The sequence below is a fragment of the Balaenoptera acutorostrata genome, chromosome 4 (genome assembly GCF_949987535.1).
Source record: "Balaenoptera acutorostrata chromosome 4, mBalAcu1.1, whole genome shotgun sequence".
Classification (NCBI taxonomy): domain Eukaryota; kingdom Metazoa; phylum Chordata; class Mammalia; order Artiodactyla; family Balaenopteridae; genus Balaenoptera; species Balaenoptera acutorostrata.
The window spans coordinates 145,950,253-145,971,762 of NC_080067.1; the positions used below are offsets into that span (position 1 = coordinate 145,950,253).

At 42.7% G+C, this 21,510-nt stretch overlaps 2 protein-coding genes across 2 annotated transcripts; one reads left to right on the plus strand and one right to left on the minus strand.

Moving 5' to 3' along the window:
* Nucleotides 1-1,171: 1,171 nt before the first annotated feature.
* LOC103015873 (C-X-C motif chemokine 13-like) lies at nt 1,172-9,455 on the plus strand. The gene is made up of 2 exons (XM_057544947.1): nt 1,172-1,231; nt 9,092-9,455. Exons 1-2 carry the CDS (start codon nt 1,172-1,174, stop codon nt 9,446-9,448), a joined length of 417 nt encoding a protein of 138 aa, XP_057400930.1. The 3' UTR covers nt 9,449-9,455.
* Nucleotides 9,456-14,171: 4,716 nt separating this feature from the next.
* Nucleotides 14,172-20,707, minus strand: HMGN1 (high mobility group nucleosome binding domain 1). Its single transcript, XM_057546012.1, has 6 exons — nt 20,503-20,707; nt 20,142-20,174; nt 20,026-20,055; nt 19,893-19,943; nt 16,677-16,805; nt 14,172-15,049 (listed from the first exon to the last, which is right to left on the minus strand). The coding sequence occupies exons 1-6, from the start codon at nt 20,515-20,517 to the stop codon at nt 15,002-15,004; spliced, it is 306 nt and encodes a 101-aa protein (XP_057401995.1). The 5' UTR covers nt 20,518-20,707; the 3' UTR covers nt 14,172-15,001.
* Nucleotides 20,708-21,510: the final 803 nt, after the last annotated feature.

The following is a 21,510-nucleotide window of genomic DNA, read 5'->3' on the forward strand; positions in this document are numbered from 1 at the left end:
ACTACTGAGCCCGCGTGCCACAACTACTGAAGCCCGCGTGCCTAGAGCCCCTGCTCCGCAACAAGAGAAGCCACCGCAATGAGAAGCCCGTGCACCGCAACGGAGAGTAGCCCCTGCTCGCCGCAACTAGAGAAAGCCTGCGCCCAGCAACGAAGACCCAACACAGCCAAAAATAAATAAATAAAATAAATAAATTAAAAAATAAAAAATAAAAAAGAAGAGTAGAATTCAGGCACAGCAAATCAAGGGCTTTCCTGGTGGAAAAAAAGTCTGAGGAAAGGCCTAGAAACAAGAATGAGTTCACGTGGGCAAGTTTGGTGAGAGGCGAAGACCCTACATTTTGTTTTTTTCAAAATAAAATTAAAATATCTGCGTATGTCAATCTCCTGATAAAGGAAGACTTGAACAATTTACTAGGCACCCATGAACCCTTTCAGGGGCAGGGTCTTTACATGTGAAGTGAAGACAATTTTCAATTCCATTGTCTGAGAGTAGAATTTTACTGTCTACTGCTTTACAACTTTCTGGAAACAAAATTTCATTCTCTTTACCCTCTTTGCCAAAAGATGCAGGGCCTGGTAGGAACTGAAGCTGCCAACAAGAGTCATTTCTCGGGCTTCCCTGGTGGCGCAGTGGTTGAGAATCCGCCTGCCAATGCAGGGGACACAGGTTCGAGCCCTGGTCTGGGAAGATCCCACATGCCGCGGGGCAACAAAGCCCGTGAGCCACAACTACTGAGCCCGCATGCCGCAACTGCTGAGGCCCACGTGCTTAGAGCCCGTGCTCTGCAACAAGAGAAGCCACTGCAATGAGAAGCCCACGCACAGCAACGAAGACCCAACGCAGCCAAAAAATAAATTAATTTAAAAAAAAGAGTCCTTTCTCTACTGGGGCAACAACTCCTCCAGGTCAATCTCACCCTAAAGGTGTGGACTGAAAAAACGCCCTCCAGAGACTTCCCTGGCGGTCCAGTGGTTAAGACTCCATGCTCCCAATGCAGGGGACACGGGTTCGGGGAACAAAGATCCCAAATGCTGCGCGGTGTGGCCAAAAACAAAAACAAAAATGAAAACAAAACAAAAAAACACGCCCTCCAAGGTGCAAACCATCTCCCCTCTCAGCCTCCTTTGCTGTCTCACTTCCACTCTTGTCCTGTGTAGTAGGCAGAACGATGGCCCCCAAAGGTGTCCACGTCCAAATCCTGGAACCTGTGACTTTGTTACCTTACACGGTAAATGGATTTTGCAGATGGGATGAAGTTACGGATTTGACACAGGGAGATTCTTCTGGATTATCCGGGTGGGCCCAATGTCTTTGTAAAGGGAATTGAGGCAGGAGGGTCAGAGGCAGAGAAAGATGTGACAGCAGAAACAGTGGACAACGTGATGCAATCGCTGAGGGGTGGCACACAAGCCAAGGAATGCAGGCGGCCTCCAGAAGCTGGAAAAGACAAGGAACCAGAATGTCGCCTAGAATCTCCAGAATGAACACCATCCTGCTGACACCTTGGTTTTAAGCCCAATGAGATGCATCTCAGATTTCTGACCTCCAGAACTGCAAGGTGATAAACTTGTGTGGTTTTAAGCCACCAATGTTGTGGCAATTTGTTCCAGCAGCCAGAGTTAGCTTTTATTTATTTTTATTTTTTTAAATAAATTTATTTATTTTTATTTTTGGCTGCATTGGGTCTTTGTTGCTGTGCACAGGCTTTCTCTAGTTGCAGCGAGCGGGGGCTACTCTTCGTTGTGGTGCGCAGGCTTCTCATTGCAGTGGCTTCTCCTGTTGCAGAGCATGGGCTCTAGGTGCATGGGCTTCAGTAGTTGTGGCGTGTGGGCTCAGTAGTTGTGACTCATGGGCTCTAGAGTGCAGGCTCAGTAGTTGTGGCGCACAGGCTTAGTTGCTCTGTGGCATGTGGGATCTTCCCGGACCAGGGATCGAACCCGTGTCCCCTGCATTGGCAGGCGGATTCTTAACCACTGCACCACCAGGGAAGCCCCAGAGTTAGCATTTAAAAGTATAAACTGGAGCACATTGATCCCCTGTTCAGTGTTTTCCCATCACACTCGGAACAAAACCCAGACTCTTTCTGTGATCTGGCTCCTGCGTACCTATTTCTCCTCAGCCCCTACTGCTCTTCCTAACCCTGATTAAGCCTGCCTTTACTTCCTGGACTAAACCCAGCTCATGTCAACCTCAGGGCCTTTGCACTTGCTGTTTCTTCTGATCAGAATGCTCTTCCAGCAGACCCTCACATGGGGGGCTCCTTTCCTCTATGTCTCTTCAGAGATGCCGCTGCCCCAAGGCAGCTTTCCCTAAACACCCTCTGCAAAATATCATGGTTCCATTTTCTAGAGTCTTGCCCTCATTTTGTTTTTTTATAACCTGACTTCCTGAAATTATCTCATGTATGTAGTTTTCATTTGTCTCCTGCTGGCCTCCTCAGTAAAACGTAAGCTCCAACAAGGCAGGGAACTTGTCTGTTCACTGAAGTATCTCTCACCTTACCCAGACACAGGGGCCGTCCTAATACCCACATGTTGAATGAGTGCGTGACTCTATCTTCCTGATCCCACACCGTTGTTTTACCAGTGAGCCTTTCACTGATAAATCACTTTTCATGCAACATGAGCAAAGAGCTAGATGGTCAAGCATATTGGGTCCCTGATTATTTTATTTCCAGTGCTTGCTGCCAGAGCTGGGGATAAATCAGCATATAGTCCCCAAACCAGTCATGAAGTAAGTTAAAAAGGACCCTAATTCAAAAATATACCCCCTAGGGGACTTCCCTGGCGGTCCAGTGGTTGGGACTCTGCGCTTCCACTGCAGGGGGCCCGGGTTCGATTCCTGGTTGGGAAAGGAAGCCGTGCAGGGCGGCAAACAAACAAATAACCTCCCCTACATCATGCAGCTGAAGGTATTTTTTAAAAAACTATTTTTGGATATTCAAATGCCTTGCCTCATCCTCAGACACTTAAGCCCTTTCTCAGCTTTTTGTCTATCTACATGGAGGTTGTAGACCTCTGTGAAAGGGATTTTTTCTTGGAGGGATTTAGGGAAGGGTAAAGGAGGGAGGGTGCACACAGCACTGTAAGAGATGGGAATAGATTCTTTTCAAGTGACCGTCTTCTCCTTGAATGCCCCCAACTCGTCTTTTACGATATTTTTATGGATACTTGAAGATTTCTTTCCAGAGTCTTTCATCCAAAAGGAACTGTGACAGAGCAGATGGTGGGGATGTCCATACTGAAATGCAGAGGGCACACTGCTGTTTAATAGCAAACCTCTGTGAAGTATACTGTTCCTCTTTCCTGCCAAGGCATGTCTCACCAAGGGTTGACCGCAAGATCTTCTTCAGAAATGTCTTCAACTTATCAATAAATTGCTGATGCTGCTGGAATCTGTAACCTCCCATCAGCTGCCACTCAGTTCAGTTGTTCTGAGTCGGGTATCCTTCTCTCCTCAACCTCCACGACCCTGATTCTTGACCAGTTCGGGGTGGGGTGGAAGGGAGGGGTTAAAATTACCCCAGAGAAGACCCAAAGCTCCAACTTTGTTCAGGACCCCCAGACCCACCAAGGGATTTGTCCAGTTCACCCTGAAGTGGGAACCCCAGCCTCTTGGTCCTTTTTTGAGACTCTGTAGCTAACCTCTAAAAAAACTGATCTGGACCTGGATTTCTTTTTCTCTCCTTGGTTTCAAAAAGTTTTTTACAAAAGTATTATGGACTTGTTTCAATAAATTCAAATCATATAGACAAATAAATTCAAAAGTTAAACTCCCTTTCTAACCATTGCTCCCCTCTGCCTTGAAGCCCTCTCTCTGGGGGGAGTAGCCACGGTTAACTGTTTACAAGTGCCCTTATTCCATGCTCATCCAAATACATTCATGAGAACGGAATCATATTCTTTTGCAACTGGCATTTATTACTTACCCACATATTCTGGAACTCCTTCTCTGTCAACATATACAGGTCTATCATATTCTTTTTAGCCAAGTGCTATTCCATAATATGGAACAATGATGATATACTATAATCTATTGTTGGATATTTGGACACTATTACAAATTCTATTACATTGAATGTTCTTGTATGTATATCCTTGTGCAATTGCAATTTTCTTATGAGTAGATTCTTCGAAAGTAAATTGTTAGGTCAAAGGATGTATTAAACACATTCAGAGAAACAGAATGTGTAATATATAGAGAGAGATTTATTTAAAGGAATTGGCTCACGCAGTTATGGAGGCTGGCAAGTCCCAAGTCTGCAGTTCAAGTCCCAAGACCATCTGCTGCAGAAAGCCCTCTTGCTCAGGGGAAGTCAGTCTTTTGTTCTATGCAGGTCTTCAACTGATTAGATGAGGCCCACCACATTATGGAAGGCAAGCTGCTTTACTCTAAGTTCACCATTTAAAATGCAAATTTCATTCAAAAACACCTTCAGAGAAACATCTAGAATAATGTTTGACCAGATATCTGGGCACCATGGATCAGCCACATTGGCATATAAAGTTAGCCATCACAAAAGATATGTTAATTTAAAATTTTTATAAGTTATTACCAAATTGTGCTCTAAAAAGGTCATTCCAATTTATACTTTGACCCAGCAAGTGTAAAGGCATGCCCTTAAACCCACATCCTTACCAACATGAAATATCATTCTTTTTCATTTTTTAACCAATCAATAGGTGAAGATGGTATCTGTTGTTTTTATTTGCACTCATCTCTAGTGCAGTTAAAACTATTTCTTACAGAAAATAACAAATGTTAACAAGGATGTGGAGAAATTGGAACACTGGTGCACTGCTGGTGGGAATGTAAAATGGTGAAGCCACTGTGGAAAATCGTATGATGATTCCTCAGAAAATTGAACCTAGAATTACCATATGATCCAGCAATTCCACTGCTGGATATATACTCAAAAGAACTGAAAGCAGAGATGTAAACAGATATTTGTGTACAGACGGTCCCTGACTTATGATGTTTTACTTATGATTTTTGACTTTACAATGGTGTGAAAGTGATACGCATTCACAAATTTGAATTGTGAATTGAGATCTTTTCCCGAGCTAGCAACATGCTGCCTGGTACTCTCTCGGGATGCTGGGCAACAGCAGCCACAGGTCCCAGCCAGCCCCGCAATCACAAGAGTAAACAACCGGACACCAACAACCACTCTGTACCCAGACAGCCATTGTTTTCCACTTTCAGTGCAGTATTCAATAAATTACAGGAGACAGTCAACACTTTGTTACAAAATAGGCTTTGTATTAGGTGATTTTGCCCAACTGTAGGCTAACATAAGTGTTTTGAGCATGTTTAAGGTCAGCGAAGCTAAGCTAGGATGTTCAGTAGGTTAGGTGTATTAAATACATTTTCAACTTAATGCTATTTTAAATTTAGGATGGGTTTATCAGGATGTAACTCTATCGTAAGTCGAGGACAATCTGTACTCAAGTTTATAGCAGCGTTATTTACAGTAGCCAAGAGATGGGGGCAATCCAAGTGTCCATCAACAGAAGAATGGATTAAAAAAATGTGTTACATACAAAACATGGAATATTATTCAGCCTTAAAAAGGAAGGAAATTCTGACACATGCCACAACATGGATGAAACTTTGAAGTTATGCTAAGTGAAATAAGCCCCAAATGACAAATACTACATGATTTCACTTACATGAAGTACTTAGTCAAATCCATACAGACAGAAAGTAGAATGGTGGGTGCCAGGGGCTGGGGGGAGGAGAGAATGGGAAATTATTGTTTAATGGATACAGAGTTTCAATGGGGAAGATGAAAAAGTTCTGGAGATGAATGGTGGTGATGGTTGCAGAACAATGTAAATGTACTTAATGCCAGAGAACTGTACACTTAAAAATGGTTGAAACAGCAATGTTATGGTATGCATATTTTCCAATTAAAAAAATAACTATTTTTAAAATTTATATTTCTTTTGTGAATTGTCTTTTCATATCATTTGCTCTTATTTCTGTTGAGTTTTTTCTTTTTCATATTGACCAAAGGAATTCCTTCTATACTTTGGATATTTAACAGTTTGTTATATGTATTGCAAATATTTTCTCCTTCTCTAACATTTCTCAGATATTTGTTTAAATAACACCAATAAAAGTTAAAAATATTACAAAATCAAATATGCAGCTTTTCCTTTATGGCTTCAGATTTATTACTTTGTGGAGAAAGGCAGGCCTTCTCCATTTCATAATTATAAAACTATTCTATACTTTCAGAGTTTTTCTATATTTAGATTTTTTAATCTATTGGAATTTTTCTTTGTGTGTGGTGCAAGGTAGAGAACCTAATTTACTAATTGATAGTTTCCTAAATGGATAGCCAATTGGACTGAAACTTTTTTCTGAATGGTCTCTTCCTCAGTGATTTGAAATGCCACATTTATCATAAATTAATCTGTTTTGGCCTATTCTGTTTCATTGATCTTTTTATTTCTGCTCCAAAATCACATTGCTTTTATTTTAATTTTTTTAAATATTTATTTATTTGGCTGCGCCAGGTCTTAGTTGTGGCATGTGGGATCTTCGCTGCCGTGTGCGGGATCTTTAGCTGCGGCGTGCAGGATCTTTGTTTTAGCTGTGGCATGCGGTACCTAGTTTCCCCGACCAGGGATCGAACCCGGGCCCCCTGCATTGGGAGCAAGGAGTCTTAACCACTGGACCACCAGGGAAGTCCCTCACGTTGCTTTTATTACTGTAGTTTTATAGGACATTTTGATATCTGGTAGGGCACAGCCCCCCTTATTCATATTCTTTTATCAAGAAATTCTTGACTAGTCTCACAATTTTCTCTTTCTGATGAACTTTAGAATCAGATTTCCAATTCCTGATGGAAATTCTACTGGCACTCTGATTGGAATTGCATTACATTTTTAGATGTAAAGAACTGACCCTCTTAAATATTGACTCTTCTTAGGAACATCGTATTCCTCATCTATTCAGATCTTTTACGTCCTTCAGTCAAGTCATATTTTTCTTTCTTTTTTTTTAAATAAATTTATTTATTTATTTATTTATTTTTGGCTGTGTTGGGTCTTCGTTTCTGTGCGAGGGCTTTCTCTAGTTGCGGCGAGCGGGGGCCACTCCTCATCATGGTGCGTGGGCCTCTCACTGTCGCGGCCTCTCCCGTTGCAGAGCACAGGCTCCAGACGCGCAGGCTCAGTAGCTGTGGCTCACGGGCTTAGTTGCTCCGCGGCATGTGGGATCTTCCCAGACCAGGGCTCGAACCCGTGTCCCCTGCATTGGCAGGTAGATTCTCAACCACTGCGCCACCAGGGAAGCCCTCATATTTTTCTTTGTAGAGAAAAATGCCCGTTTTTTAAAATACATTTATTTATGTTTGGCTGCATTGGGTCTTCGTTGCTGTGCGTGGGCTTTCTCTAGTTGCGGCGAGCAGGGGCTACTCTTCGTTGCGGTGCGCGGGTTTCTCATTGCGGTGGCTTCTCTTGTTGTGGAGCATGGGCTCTAGGTGCACGGGCTTCAGTAGTTGTGGCACGTGGGCTCAGTAGTTGTGGCATACGGGCTTAGTTGCTCCGCGGCATGTAGGATCTTCCTGGACCAGGGCTCAAACTCGTGTCCCCTGCACTGGCAGGCGGATTCTCAACCACTGCACCACCAGGGAAGCCCCTCTTATTTATCTATGAAGCGAAAATGAACTAAATATTAAATTCAACTAATTTAATTGAGCTAATATGAACAAAATGGTTTTTTTAGATGTCGGGATAAACAGAGCCTGGATACGTGGCAAGGGAGCACACTGCTCTTCTGAACTTCGGGACTCAAAATGGGTCTTGGCCAGCATCAAAAATGGGCGTTATTCTCTGGGACTTCCCTGGTGGCGCAGTGGTTAAGACTCCGCCTGCCAATGCAGGGGACACACATTCAAGCCCTGGTCCGGGAAGATCCCACATGCCGCGGAGCAACTAAGCCCGTACGCCACAACTACTGAGCCCACGTGCCACAACTACTGAGCCTGTGCTCTAGAGCCCACGAGCTACAACTACTGAGCCCACGTGCCACAACTACTGAAGCCCCTGCGCCTAGAGCCCGTGCTCCGCAACAAGAGAAGCCACTGCAATGAGAAGCCCGCGCACCACAATGAAGACCCAACAACGCAGCCAAAAATAAAATTAAAAAAAAAATAAGATAAATAAGAAGTGAAGCAAAAAGTGAGAAATCATGCTACAACAGCTAAGACTGTCTTTAAATATATTTCTTGTGAAAACCCAAATCAGCATTGGTGGAAATTATAATCTTGCATATTTTAATACACAGCCAAATCCTTATACAGACACATCCAAGCATGCAAGACTTTCAGCTTTTCCTCTCTATGAATCATGCGTAACAGATTAGTGTATTTAAATTTTTTCATACATAACTTGAATGTATCATTAGTTTTCATACATTTTTCAACTTGAATTTTCTCTGGGTAACAAAGTGCTTTCAGAGATAAAATGTAATAGTAACAGAATCTACAGTTATGAATTAAACCTAAAACACAACAGTAATCTTCACAGTTAAAGATGTAAGGAAACATTGCGGGACTTAACCAACGCCATAGTCTAGTAAGTACCACAGCCAGATCTTATGAGCAAAAGTTCTCATTTATAGCGCTCAACTTAAAGTTGGTTCAATCAAAAGTATTTTCTAAGGCTTTACCCAACAATATACATCGTTGTAAAGGGGAATAAATCCACCAAGAATCTAGTTACCGTAAGCTCTGAAAATCACTGAGGAATAGCATCAGATATTATATCAGGTACTGTGTGCAGGCACTGCTTTAGCTCCTTGGATCCCCTGGGAAAGGCATTATTATCACTCCAGTTAAGTCCTATTACCAATCCTTCGCCCCTTCCCTTGTGGGGTCACAGTCTTCTGCAACCAAAGGCGGTGAAGCTGCTGTAACCACCCTTGACTCAGATCTGCATTTGCACCATGTCCAGACTATCTCTTGCATCCCTGCACTGTGGCTTCCCTTCCTCCTACGAACTTTCTAATCACATCACTTTACATTTCCACGCCCTCCGAAAATTTCCAAACACCCACTTACTTTTAAAAAAATCAGTGTGGGAACTTCACCTTGACGCAGAATGAGGTTCACCCCCCGGGATCTCTGCTTCTTGTGCTGCTGGCCTGCAGCCTCTCTCCAGTCCATGGTGTCCTGGAGAACTATAACACAAACTTAAAGTGTAAATGCATCCGAGAGACCTTCAACTTTGTCTCCATTTTGCTCATTGGAAAGCTTCAAATCTTGCCCCCTGGGAATGGATGTCCAAACACAGAAATCATAGCCTGGATGAAGAATAAGTCAGTTATCTGCTTGAACCCTGGAGCCAAATGGACACAAAAACTAATGAGAGTGTCAAGAAAAAGTGCTTTTTCAACTTCACCAGCTCCAGTGTTTAAGAGAACGACTGCCTAATGCCAATATTCCCACCAAGAACACCTGCATTCCCCCTTCATTCCTGCCCTCAGTTTTACTTTTGTTTGATTGGATCTTTTCCAGGAAAAAGATCTTCCCCATCTGCTCAAGCATGAGAATCTATGTGCAAATAACCTTGCAGAAGCTGATGGGGCAAATCTGAGGTTTTTTTGATTACAGTACCCTACAAACTTAAGAGTTTGCATTCTTAGTCATCAAGGAGGAAAGTTTCTTGAAGGACAGTTACTTAGTTATAAATGATATAGGTTTCTTTCAATAACATACCTGTTGTTGAATGCTGAATTTTCCTACAAAATAAGGGAATGAGAATTTAAAACTCTAATCTGAACATGTGGCTTCAATTAAGGAGGAAATGAGGGAATGCATTTCAATCATTTTACACCCTAGGAATTAGCAAGCTTCCATAAGAGATTTTAAAAGCTGCCTGGGAAACCCATGGAATTTCAGCCTTCTAAGAGACTGAGGGTTCACATAATAGATATCCTTCGTTTAAAAGCTCACTATCGAGAGGAACGAGGTCCTTCTTCTACTTTTTTTTTTTTTTTAATTTATTTATTTATGGCTGTGTTGGGTCTTCGTTTCTGTGCGAGGGCTTTCTCCAGTTGCGGCAAGAGGGGCCACTCTTCATCGCGGTGCGCGGGCCTCTCATTATCGCGGCCTCTCTTGTTGCGGAGCACAGGCTCCAGGCGCGCAGGCTCAGTAATTGTGGCTCACGGGCCCAGTTGTTCCACGGCATGTGGGATCTTCCCAAACCGGGGCTCGAACCCGTGTCCCCTGCATTGGCAGGCAGATTCTCAACCACTGCGCCACCAGGGAAGCCCCCTTCTTCTACTTTTAAAGAGTTCCTTTATAAGATTTATTGCCACAGATAAAAGCTAATAACATTCAAAGATCCCCAGACTTAAATTCATAGAATATTCAGGAAAAGGATTTAAAGGGTAATACTTAGATGTATTCTTTTATACCTTGGCTTTGATGAACTTTTTTTTTTACTCACATCTTTTGCACAGACTTTTTTTTTTGGTCTCTGGTATTCAATTCTTTAATGCTTCCTATTAATCTAATGCTATTCAATAAACTTGAGCAAATGTTTTACTTAAAAAAAAAAAATCAATGTGGAATCAGCATCCGAAGGTAATATGTTGATGCTAAAGATGGAACTAGCCACACTGGATTAAAAAAAAAAAGAGGGCTTCCCTGGTGGCGCAGTGGTTGAGAATCTGCCTGCTAATGCAGGGGACACGGGTTCGAGCCCTGGTCTGGGAGGATCCCACATGCCGCGGAGCAACTAGGCCCGTGAGCCACAATTACTGAGCCTGTGCGTCTGGAGCCTGTGCTCCGCAACAAGAGAGTCCGCGATAGTGAGAGGCCCGTGCACCGCGATGAAGAGTGGCCCCGCTTGCCGCAACTGGAGAAAGCCCTCGCACAGAAACGAAGACCCAACACAGCCATAAATTTAAAAAAAATAATAATAAAGAAAAAAGCAGCTTCTCGTTAAATTGAATCTGCATGTAACCCCGACAAAATGTGTAAAAGACCAAAGATAAATTAATAATTTTTACTACCTATGTAAATATCCGCTTCCTGTGCATTTTGTTCACTTTTAAGTTCCTATTTATAGATACTATTTTTAAAATATCCATCCTTATTTACTTCAAAATAATAAGGATGGGCTAGCTTAGCAATGGTTGGATGGCTTTGGGGACTGTTTGACTAGAACATGGGGGTTTAGTATACTGTACTGCTTCTGAGTAAGGGTAAAATTATCCTTAATTTAAAAAAAAAGCCGTAATGGCCAAATTACGGCACAGCCATACAATGAATTATTAAGCAAACGTTAAAACATTTTACAAATAAAGAAAAACCCAAACATATATGAAGAAAATTCAACACGTTGAAAATAATTACTTTTAGCTTCTGGGATTAAATGATTTTACTTTATTTTTCAGGGGTTTTTTTTTAACAACCCTGAACATTTATGATCTGAAAACCAATTTGTTACTGAGCTGCTTCCCATCATCTATTTAAGACTCTTCATCACCTATTCAAGTTTAATGTTTTGAAACTCTCAACTGTCTTGCAGTTACGTATTTTTACTGCAAACTCATGGAACAGCTGTGGACTGACAGGCAAATACATATTTAGGATATATCTGTATGCATTAATAGAAATCACCCGTATTTTAGTTTCACAATGCTTATCTTAATGGGGAAACTATCTAAATGTATGACAAATTACATTCTTGAAATAAAATAGTATGCAGTGCTTACAAATGCTATGTAAGTATACTCATTAACCTAGGAGAAAGTTCACAGTATGAGAAAGATTACAAACCAGGCTGTAGCGGGAATTCCCTGGCCGGCCAGTGGTTAGGACTCCATGTCCCCACTGCAGGGGGCATGGGTTCAATCCTTGGTCGGGGAACTTGCAAGCCGTGAGGCTTGGCCTAAAAAACAAAAACAACAACAAACAAACCAAAAAACAAAAAAAAAAAAACAAAAAACGGATGTATAATGACACCAATTTTGTAAACTCGTAAAAACACAGAAAAGGATCTGAGAAAAACGCATCTTTAAATAGTTGCCTAGTGAGTGAATTATAATTTCGGGTGTTTTTAGCTTGTTTCCTGAGTTTTTCCCCCAGTGAGCACGGATTGCCCCTGTACTGAAATTACACACACACACACACACACACACACACTTCTCCTCCCTGCCCCCGCCCTCACGCTTGTATACACACTTCCCAAACACCCAGACAACAGACCCTTTTCCCGGGCCCTCCGCGATTTTATCATGCATCTCCGCATCAGGCACCAGGTTCCATGCCTTAATTCCTCTGATTAGTCTACATCTGAAAGGTCACATTCAACCTCAAACAAGCCAAGAGAATGCAGGGTTCTTGCTGACTGCCTTTTCTAGTTAACAAATGAGACTGATTTGTTAGCATTATTACTAAACAGCTATCTTCCTTGTCCTTCTAGGCCGTCTGAACTGACGTCCACTCAACCATTCCTATCACTCAGTTCTCATTCAACTAGTTGTTGAAAGGGCAAGAAATTAACTTTTTCTAAGTACTGATCCCAGAAAAGATGCCTCAGCGTGTTTTTTGGGTTTTTTTTTTAAAGTAATTGTTTTCTTTTGACAGCTGAAGAGAACACCCACTTGAGGGTTCATTTTATCATAAAAAAATCATAAAAGGATAATGCTTAAGGCAAGGATCTAGAAGTACTACATTCCAATTTTCTACAAAAGAGGCAATTTCTTTTAGGTATCAATCTATACAACAAGAAGTGAAAAAACCTTACCTGTTGTGCTTTTTAGAAAATTAATAAATCTCTTTAAACATATTACTAGCAATGAGTTCAGAATAAGAAAATCTTTGTGTCTGTAAACATTTATCACATTCCTAGGGGTGGACGGTTGGGTAATATGAAATGATCACTGCCGGATGGGTTACAGGGTTAAAATTCAGTAGTTTTTTTCCCCATTGGTTTATTTTTTAATTTTTAAATATTTACCTATTTGGCTGCACCAGGTCTTAGTTGCAGCATGGGGGTTCTCAGTCAAGGCATATGGGATCTCGCTCCCTGACCAGGGATCGAACCTAGGCTCCCTGCATTGGGAATGTGGAGCCTTAAAACACTGGACCACCAGGGAATTCCCTTTATTTTTTTAGATATCCCTTTAACTGCAACAAATAGCTGCTAGAAATTCTGGTACCAAAAAATTGCATGAAGTACCCATACACACAGCAAGCGAAAATGTTTCAGCTCCATTTAAATTTGCATATCCAAAGTCTTAACAAAACTTAGAAACTACAGGCAAATCTACCTGCATCACGGTTTCAGGTCCTCCACCAAGAACTTTCCCACTCCCCAAGAGTTGCCAAAGCCCTCTTTTGGGTGTCATTTCAACCCAAATCAATGTCCTCTGCATTTCTTTCTGTAGTTTCACGTTTCACGATGCCACACCTCACCGCTCCCTGTGAGCTCTGTTCATTCCATGACACTGTTCATTCCAGCAGCACACAGCCCTTGCAGAGTTCTATGATCCCCCGGGACTCGTCTTTAATCTTTGGCCAGGCCACACAGCAACGTAGCATGTAGAACCTTAGCTCCCCAACCAGGGATTGAACCTGCAGCCCCTGCATTGGAAGCTCAGTCTTAACCACTGGACCGCCAGGGAAGTCCCCCCAAGGACTAATTTTTAAAGCATTCTTGCCTCCTACTAATCAAGTCCACAGGCAAAATAACATCAAACGTTGAGTTCTAAACTTCATTCCAAGGCCTCTCCCTCTTTAGCGGTGACCTTGGCAAGGTGCCATCTCTGGCTCCGCTTCTGCATGTGCCAAATCAGCAGCGTCCAGTACCACCTCTAAAGACTATTTAGACGGCAAAACAGAAGGACAAGGACTTGCATGAAAGCGAATCTCGAAATACACAAATACAAACCTACTAGATCTAGTGCTAGCTTATTCAGTATTTATAAGCTTACTTCATAAGAAGAGTGAATAATTACGTATTTATTTTGCTTCAGAGAACAGGGGACTGATTTCCCATTAAGCCAACTTAGTCACAAAAGCATCTTCAAAATACACTGGTGAAGTATTATAGAAAAAATGAAGTATTCCACTCTTCCAAAATTTTATTGACTTTGGAAGAAATGTGAAAATTCTTTAAAATGAAATTTAAACCACAACTTCATTCATGTGCTTCAAGAAATTCTTTCATAATTGAGATTTTATTGGTTGTTTTGAGGATCAGTACACAGACATTTCAATTTGTACACAATTCTCAACATACGTACCAAAAACCTAAAAAATCATGTAGTTGTGATTCTTTTCTGAACAGTTATTCCAGTGACTTTCCAGCTTAAAATTTGGGGGCAAATTTTCCTTCGCAGGATATCAAGTACCAATATCTTCAAATATTGATATGCTGTTACATTGTAAGTCCCACTAATTCACAATTTAATATCATATACACTACATACTCAAATTGTCAATCGTTCACAGCACATTAACAGTTACTAGAAGAACTGGACTACCACGACCAAAGTTGTTACAGAGTGCACAAAATTGTGCCCAGGAGAGCCAAGATCAAGGGGTGAGTGGTTTGCTTTAGGAAACAATTCTACCAAAAACAACGTGGGAAGAGAAGTAATTTAAAGTGTTTAAGACATTAAATGCACAACTGACTCCAAACTGCCATTTAGTATGCTTTGTATTATAGGATATAAAAGCTACCCTCCATCTGTGGAATGTTAAGCTGACACCCAAGACAATCAAAGCCTCCCATATTCAATATCCCACTATTTTCTGGTTGTACCAAAAAATAAACAACCAGCAAATGATTTCACCTCTTAAAAAAAAGCATTTACACTTAAAAAATGGGATGAGGTGGGATTCCTTCCTTTTTAAAAATGTTTCTAGAGCTACTAAAAAACTTGCATTTACAAAATAGTTGATAAAAATATTCCTCTGGATTGTACAAGAAGGGAAACAGGGACCACTGATAGGACCAGGTGTGTGATATTAATCAGACTTGGCTTCTTTCTCTCCTGCTTCATCAGAAGCTGGGCTCTGCAAAATCAAAGGAAAAACAGTGACTGAACGTTTGACTTCTGTGTCAGTGTTATAACGTTAGAGATATTTAGCATTTAACGCAGTGTAAGTTTTACTCATTACAACTATTATTAAGTCTTAACAATACATTCAATCCTCATTATTTGTAGATTCTGTATTTATAGATTTACTGACTCACTAAAATTTATTTGTAACCCCAAAATCAATACTTATGTTTCATGCTCCATGGTCATGTATGTGCAGATACAGACCAGCAAAAAATGAGTCACCTGACACAGACATTCCCAGCTGAGGCCCTTCTGCCTTGTTTCAGCTGTAACACTGTAAACAAGTGTCTTTTTCACAGTCTATTTAGTGCCACGCATTTCACATTTTTTGTGTGCTTTTGGTCAACAATGTTGACCAGACAAGTGTAGTGGCGTCCAGCACTATGTGCTGTGCGAGAAGGCTGTGGCGTGCCACGTGGAGAAGACACGCGTTAGACAGCTTCACTGAGGCACGAGTTACCGTGCTGTTTCTGTTGGCCCTGAGTTCAATGTTAACTTACCAAAAACATACATTAAACAGACACACATAAAATAGGTCACGGTTTGATCTGTTGATGGAAATGTTGTGATGAGAACATTTTGAGAATTTCCACTATGAGCAACTGTCCAGTATACAGAGCAACCTTACAGAACACAACCATCATGAATAACGAGAATCAACTGTAGTTGATAAAAGGGATCAGAAGGCCTCATTCTCCCCTTATAACTGGATTAGTTAATTTCATCTTACTATCACATAATATTTGACTTGGGGTTAGATTTAGGAATTTGTGACTGCAAATCGGGGGAGTAAGTAGTCATTACTTTAAAATCTGATCTATAACTATAACAGTCTAAAAATTAATACTCTATTTATATTTTCTGCTTAGCCAATGTTAAAAAAAAAAGGCTTGGCTTAAAAAGTTATTTACCACAACCTTGCAACACACTTTTTTTTTAAGGTAAAACCTCTTTTTCTCAGAGCTTAAAAGGATAAAGATTAAGGACATCAATCTTTTTAATTGCTTAATCTAAGTTACTACTTAATCCTAGACAAGTGGCTTTTAAGAAAAATAAGCCTCCTTTATTAGAAAGTGGGAAAAATATGACAAACGAAGGGAATCGATTAAAAAAAAATTTAAAGCAATATCCAGAATATAAAAACCAAACAAGATTATTAACAGTTCTACAGATGGCAATTTGGAGGAAAAAAAAAAAAAAAGCCTAGAATATTTGTTTAAAGAAAACCCCTAGGTCATGTTAAAGAAAGAAAAATGTGTTATACCATTTAGTAAATTAAATCTTTATAAAAACTCACACCAGCAATTAAATTAATGAACCCCATATATAATAAAGATCATGAATCTGAGTTTGAAATTCTGAGTACATTATAATTTCTCATTCACTCACTTAAAAAAACCCATTTACACATATATTTTCAAATATGATCTAATATCTGTCCATTCACTTGGGAGTTACTGTACAAAACTTTGTTCAATATCATAAAGGATAAAGACTGCCTTATCTGTTACATAAAAATATACAGTTTATTATCCACTCTTCAGAGTCAAAACGAACAACACACAATCACTTCTGACCTCCTCATTTTTAGTTTCTCCATTTTCTGCAGGTAAGTCTTCTTTAGTCTCTTGGTTAGCCACTTCAGCCTGTTTTCCCTTTGCTCCCCTTTTCCCTTTTGTTTGCACTTTTTTGTCGGAAGATTTATCCTGTGACAGAACAAGAGTATATTTTAAGTATCAACTCTGCACTTACTAACATTTTCTGACTTGCTAGAGAGATTGCATCCACACACAGTTGCACAAAGTTGCAACGTTGCACAGTTGCAACGTTAATGAGGTCGCGTGTCACTCCGAGTTACAGGACACACCTTAAGGTCCACCCCCAGTAACCAGGACCACACAGCACACTGAGGAGACCCCTAACAGCACCTGCACACTAAGCGTCATCAGACTTACGACAATTAAACCTAATTAAACCTAAAGCGTCAGCTACGACCCTTCTCCACTTTCTCAATTACCCGCTATTCTCTAAAGTTCCACATGAGAGAACAAATGAAGTGAAGAACCGCTGGAGGAATCTCTTCCCCACTGTAACCCTACCCACCCCCAAACTCTTTAAGCAGGAACAATAATCAAATTGTCAAATAACCACTGTCCTGACGAGATGGTTACCCTCACAGTTAGACCATTCATTCACCTGAGAAAAGCACCATGTTGTTAAGGTCAGACTGACTATCCTGCTACAGTTAGTCCCTTGGTATCATATAATGAGTAGCTAAAAGGATCAATTTTGAGTTTATCGTTTTCATTTAGGTGTTTGAAGAACCTGAAAAGCACAGGTGTTAGTATGATGATAAAAGAGATTCAAAGGTTAAGCCGCTTTAAAGTAATATAAAACAGTATTTCTGGACACCATCCATCAACTGGGAAGGAGACACTTAAGTATTTCCTATAAGTTGAGAATGTAGTTAGTTAACAGTCGACTTAGATAAGACCAATAGTAACTGAAACTTCTATAATGGCATTCCATACATGAATGCATGACAACTACTAGTAATTCAGTATCTTTAGAATAAATAAGAAATTACCTAAACAAATATATTTGGGACAACACCACTACATACATTGCCACCATGAAGTGTGACAATCGTTTCTGTATTTAAAAACGATTCTTTTATAATCTGATTTCTTTAGATTTCTCATTAATTTAATAACCATTATCACAGTAACATAAAAACGTAAAACCTGAAATGTGAAAACAGAATTATGCAATAGCCTGGACTGAAATAATACCATTTTAACTATTAACAGCTGGAAAGCGAGACAAAACAAAATAAATCAACACGTCTATAATATGGTAATCAACATATCAAAAGTTTTACCTTCTGTTTAAGGCTTTAAAACGATTCGGTTATGAAGACAAAGGTATATTATTGAAACTACAAGGGGAAAAAGGCTCCTCCTCCTTCCCATCATTTTTCCTTTGGGAAAACTGAACTGACAGGTTTGTTTCTCAAGGAACACTGACGTGAAAACTTACCTGTTGATTATATCTGACGTCCCAAACCCAACTGGAGGTAAAATTTGAACTGTTTTCATTAAAAAAATATTTTAGGGCAAATCAAAATACAGATGCAGGTAAATAAAGAAAGAAAAATTTGGGCTTCCCTGGTGGCACAGTGATTAAGAATCCGCCTGCCAACGCAGGGGACACGGGTTCAAGACCTGGTCCGGGAAGATCCCACATGCCGCAGAGCAACTAAGCCCACACGCCACAACTACTGAGCCTGTGCCCTAGAGCCTGCGAGCCGCAACTACTGAGCCCGCGTGCTGCAACTACTGAAGCCCACGCTCCTAGAGCCCGTGCTCTGCAACAAGAGAAGCCACTGCAATGAGAAGCCCGCACACTGCAACGAAGAGTAGTCCCCGCTCGCCACAACTAGAGAAAGCCTGCACGCAGCAACGAAGACCCAAGACTGCCAATAAAGATAAAAATAAATTTTTTAAAAAATCAAAGAAAAATTTAAGAGAAAACAGGCATAGTATTCCAGCCAGTTTATTTAAAAAAGCAAATAATAAAACATGTGTAATAATAGTACACTGTTCAAGCAGACCTTTTGCAACAAGAGCCACTATTTTTCCCGCCTACTCTTATTTCTCCTACAGAATTATCCCATTATTTCCTGGTGTAAGAAATTTCAAGTTGACATACTACGCCTACACCTTACTTGAACCCTCTTAAAAAGGATCACAAAACAGAACTTTCTATTGAAAAAACGTTAAGATTTTTACACTCAGCTCTGTACAATGTTTAAAGAAATGGAAGAAATCTTTGATTATGCAGTGTTTACCTTTCACCTACACTTTTAGGAAAGAGGTAATGATGATAAGGATTTTGGGGAGAGAAGACTTCTAATAGCAAACTCTCACTGAAGTTTTGAGTAAACAGAAATTAATCACACCATGAATTTCCCCTGAAGAACAAGGAAGAGCTTTACAGAGGGTGGTATCAATGCTAGATCCAAACACAAAGTTACAAATAACATGCACACATTTAGCTTTTCCAACTTAAAGTTTTCAAACCTACATATATATATCCAACAACTACCCAAAGACCGGCAATGTGAATAAAGCAATCATGAATCTATTCTAGAGCAGCAACCATCATGCTATTTACAATAAAGTAACTAAGTGAACTCCTATACATATAATGGTATATAAAATACTTATAGAAGACTGTTAATCATGTTTTCAGAGAACACAGCTCTTGATCTACCCCTGGACATAAGATATGTCCCCCTACCTTGCCTCGAGCACCTTATATGCAAAAACTTACACATTCCCCATCTCCTGGCCTCAGTCCTAGCGTTGCTGATATTGTCAAAAGAGGAAGTACAAGCATGCAGAGAGGACCACTAACCAAAACGTACACAACACAAAGAATGGATTTCCCTGGTAAGCGAAACTTACTCTCCAATATTTTTAGCCGTCTTAAGTTTCCCAAATTCTGCAGCAGCATTAAGGTGATACATTATGTTCCCGTAAACCGGGAATATCACTACATCTACTGTATTTTATCCAAACCAGAAAAAACATTGTTTACTGAAGTTACTATAACATAAAATTAAAGTGATGAATAAGGTAACACTACGACTTTTTAGGAGACTATGACATCAAACTGTAGTTGATTTCGAGATTCTCAAAGTCACGACCTCAGCTGCTGGCAATGCACGTTAGGTAGCACTGCAGCATTTCGAAGACACCACGATCTCTTAAGGTGAGTGTGAAACCTACCTTTCCTGCCGCCTTTTTTGGCTTCGTTTCCACTTTTGCAGGAGCTGGTTTCTGAAAGGCAAAGGTAGGACTGAGTTTCTTCCCTGGGTACGATCCCACGGAAAAGAAAGGTCAGAGGGCTCGCTTTACTTACAGCTGACAACCTCGCCGATCTCCTCTTGGGCTTTGGGAGAAAAAAAGGAAAATGAGCAAGGAATGCGGGGTGCGGTGCAAACCGAAACCACCCCCGGGAGAGGAGCGCGGTCTTACCTCCTCCTTCGCCGCCCCCTCGGCGGAGCTGACCTGCGGGAGAAAGCAGACGGCGAGTGGACGCAGCCCGCGAACAAAAGTGCCCGCGCGCCCCGCGCCCGCCCGCCCGCCCGCGAGAACAATGCCCGGCCGCGTGACGTCAGCGGCTTCCCGCCGCCGCGTTCGAATCTCCCACCCTGCTCCTCGGGCCGCCGAACGTTCCAGAACGGCGCGCCCGGGGCCGCCGCGCGCCCGCCCGCCGCAGGTCCGGGCGCCTCCCGGGCCCAGCGCTGCCGAGAGCGCGGCGGGCCTGGGCCTCGCGGGGCGCCGGGGCTGGCCGGGCGGCGGAGGGGGGCGTGTGCGGGCCGTGGCCACCGCTCACCTTCCTCTTGGGCATCGTGGCGGCGGGGCGGGCGCGTGCCGGGTGCCTGCGGGCCGCGGCGCGCCGAGAGCCTTCGCGAAGCTGGGCTGCCTGGCCGCTGCCGCTCCTCCCGCCGCCCGAGCTGCTGGGACCCGCGGCGGGGGCGGTGGGAAAACCGGATGGAACCGGATTGGGAGCCCGCCCCCTCCTCCCCCCGCGTCCCCCAGCCGCGGGCTCCCCCTCCCCGTCGGCCGGGCCGCCCCCCGCCCCCCGCCCCCGCCCATTGGCTACGGGGCCCACCGCGCCGCGGCCCGCGCCCCGAATAGGTGAGGCGGGCCGTCACTCGACCACTGCGCCCCGCCCCCGCTCTCGGCGCCCCTACCCGCCCGCCGTCTCGCAGGGCCCCAGACCCAGGCGAGGGGGCGGGGCCCCACAGGCAGCTCTCGCCTCACGGTAGTTTGTTTGAAGCTGAGCTGCAAAGTGCGGTCTGCGCGCCGATTGGCGGAGGCCCGCCACGTGGTCGCCGGGTGAGCCCGGCCACCACCCTGCTGGATACCTGAGCGCCCGTCAGCGCCCGGAAAGCCCCAGGATAGGGTCTCTCCCCTATAGGGTCAATTGGGTCGCACAGACTGGGAAGGGAGAGACAACAGGTTCAAGTACGAACCAATTTCTCCCACTTCAGTCAGTAAGAAAGGCTATCTAATAGGTCTCCCGTCTCGCTGGCCCGCGGGAAGTGGGTCCTAGTGCGCAGGAGCGGGAAGGGAGGCCGTGGGAAGGAAAGTCGGCGCGGGCACGCGCGGGGCTCCACTGCGCAGGCGCGGGTCTTTGCGAAGGCCCTGGAATTGCAGCCCGTCTACCATACAAGGTTGCTCGCGGTCGGGCCTTTCTGTAGCTTCTCTTAAGTCATCCGTTCATTGGGGGGCCGGGGGTGCAGGCGGTTCGTCTCAGGAGCATAGTGGGCGTCTGAGTCCCGGCCCCCACCGCCCCTAGGACGCGGACCCACTCTCGGACCCCCTGGCCGGCTGATCC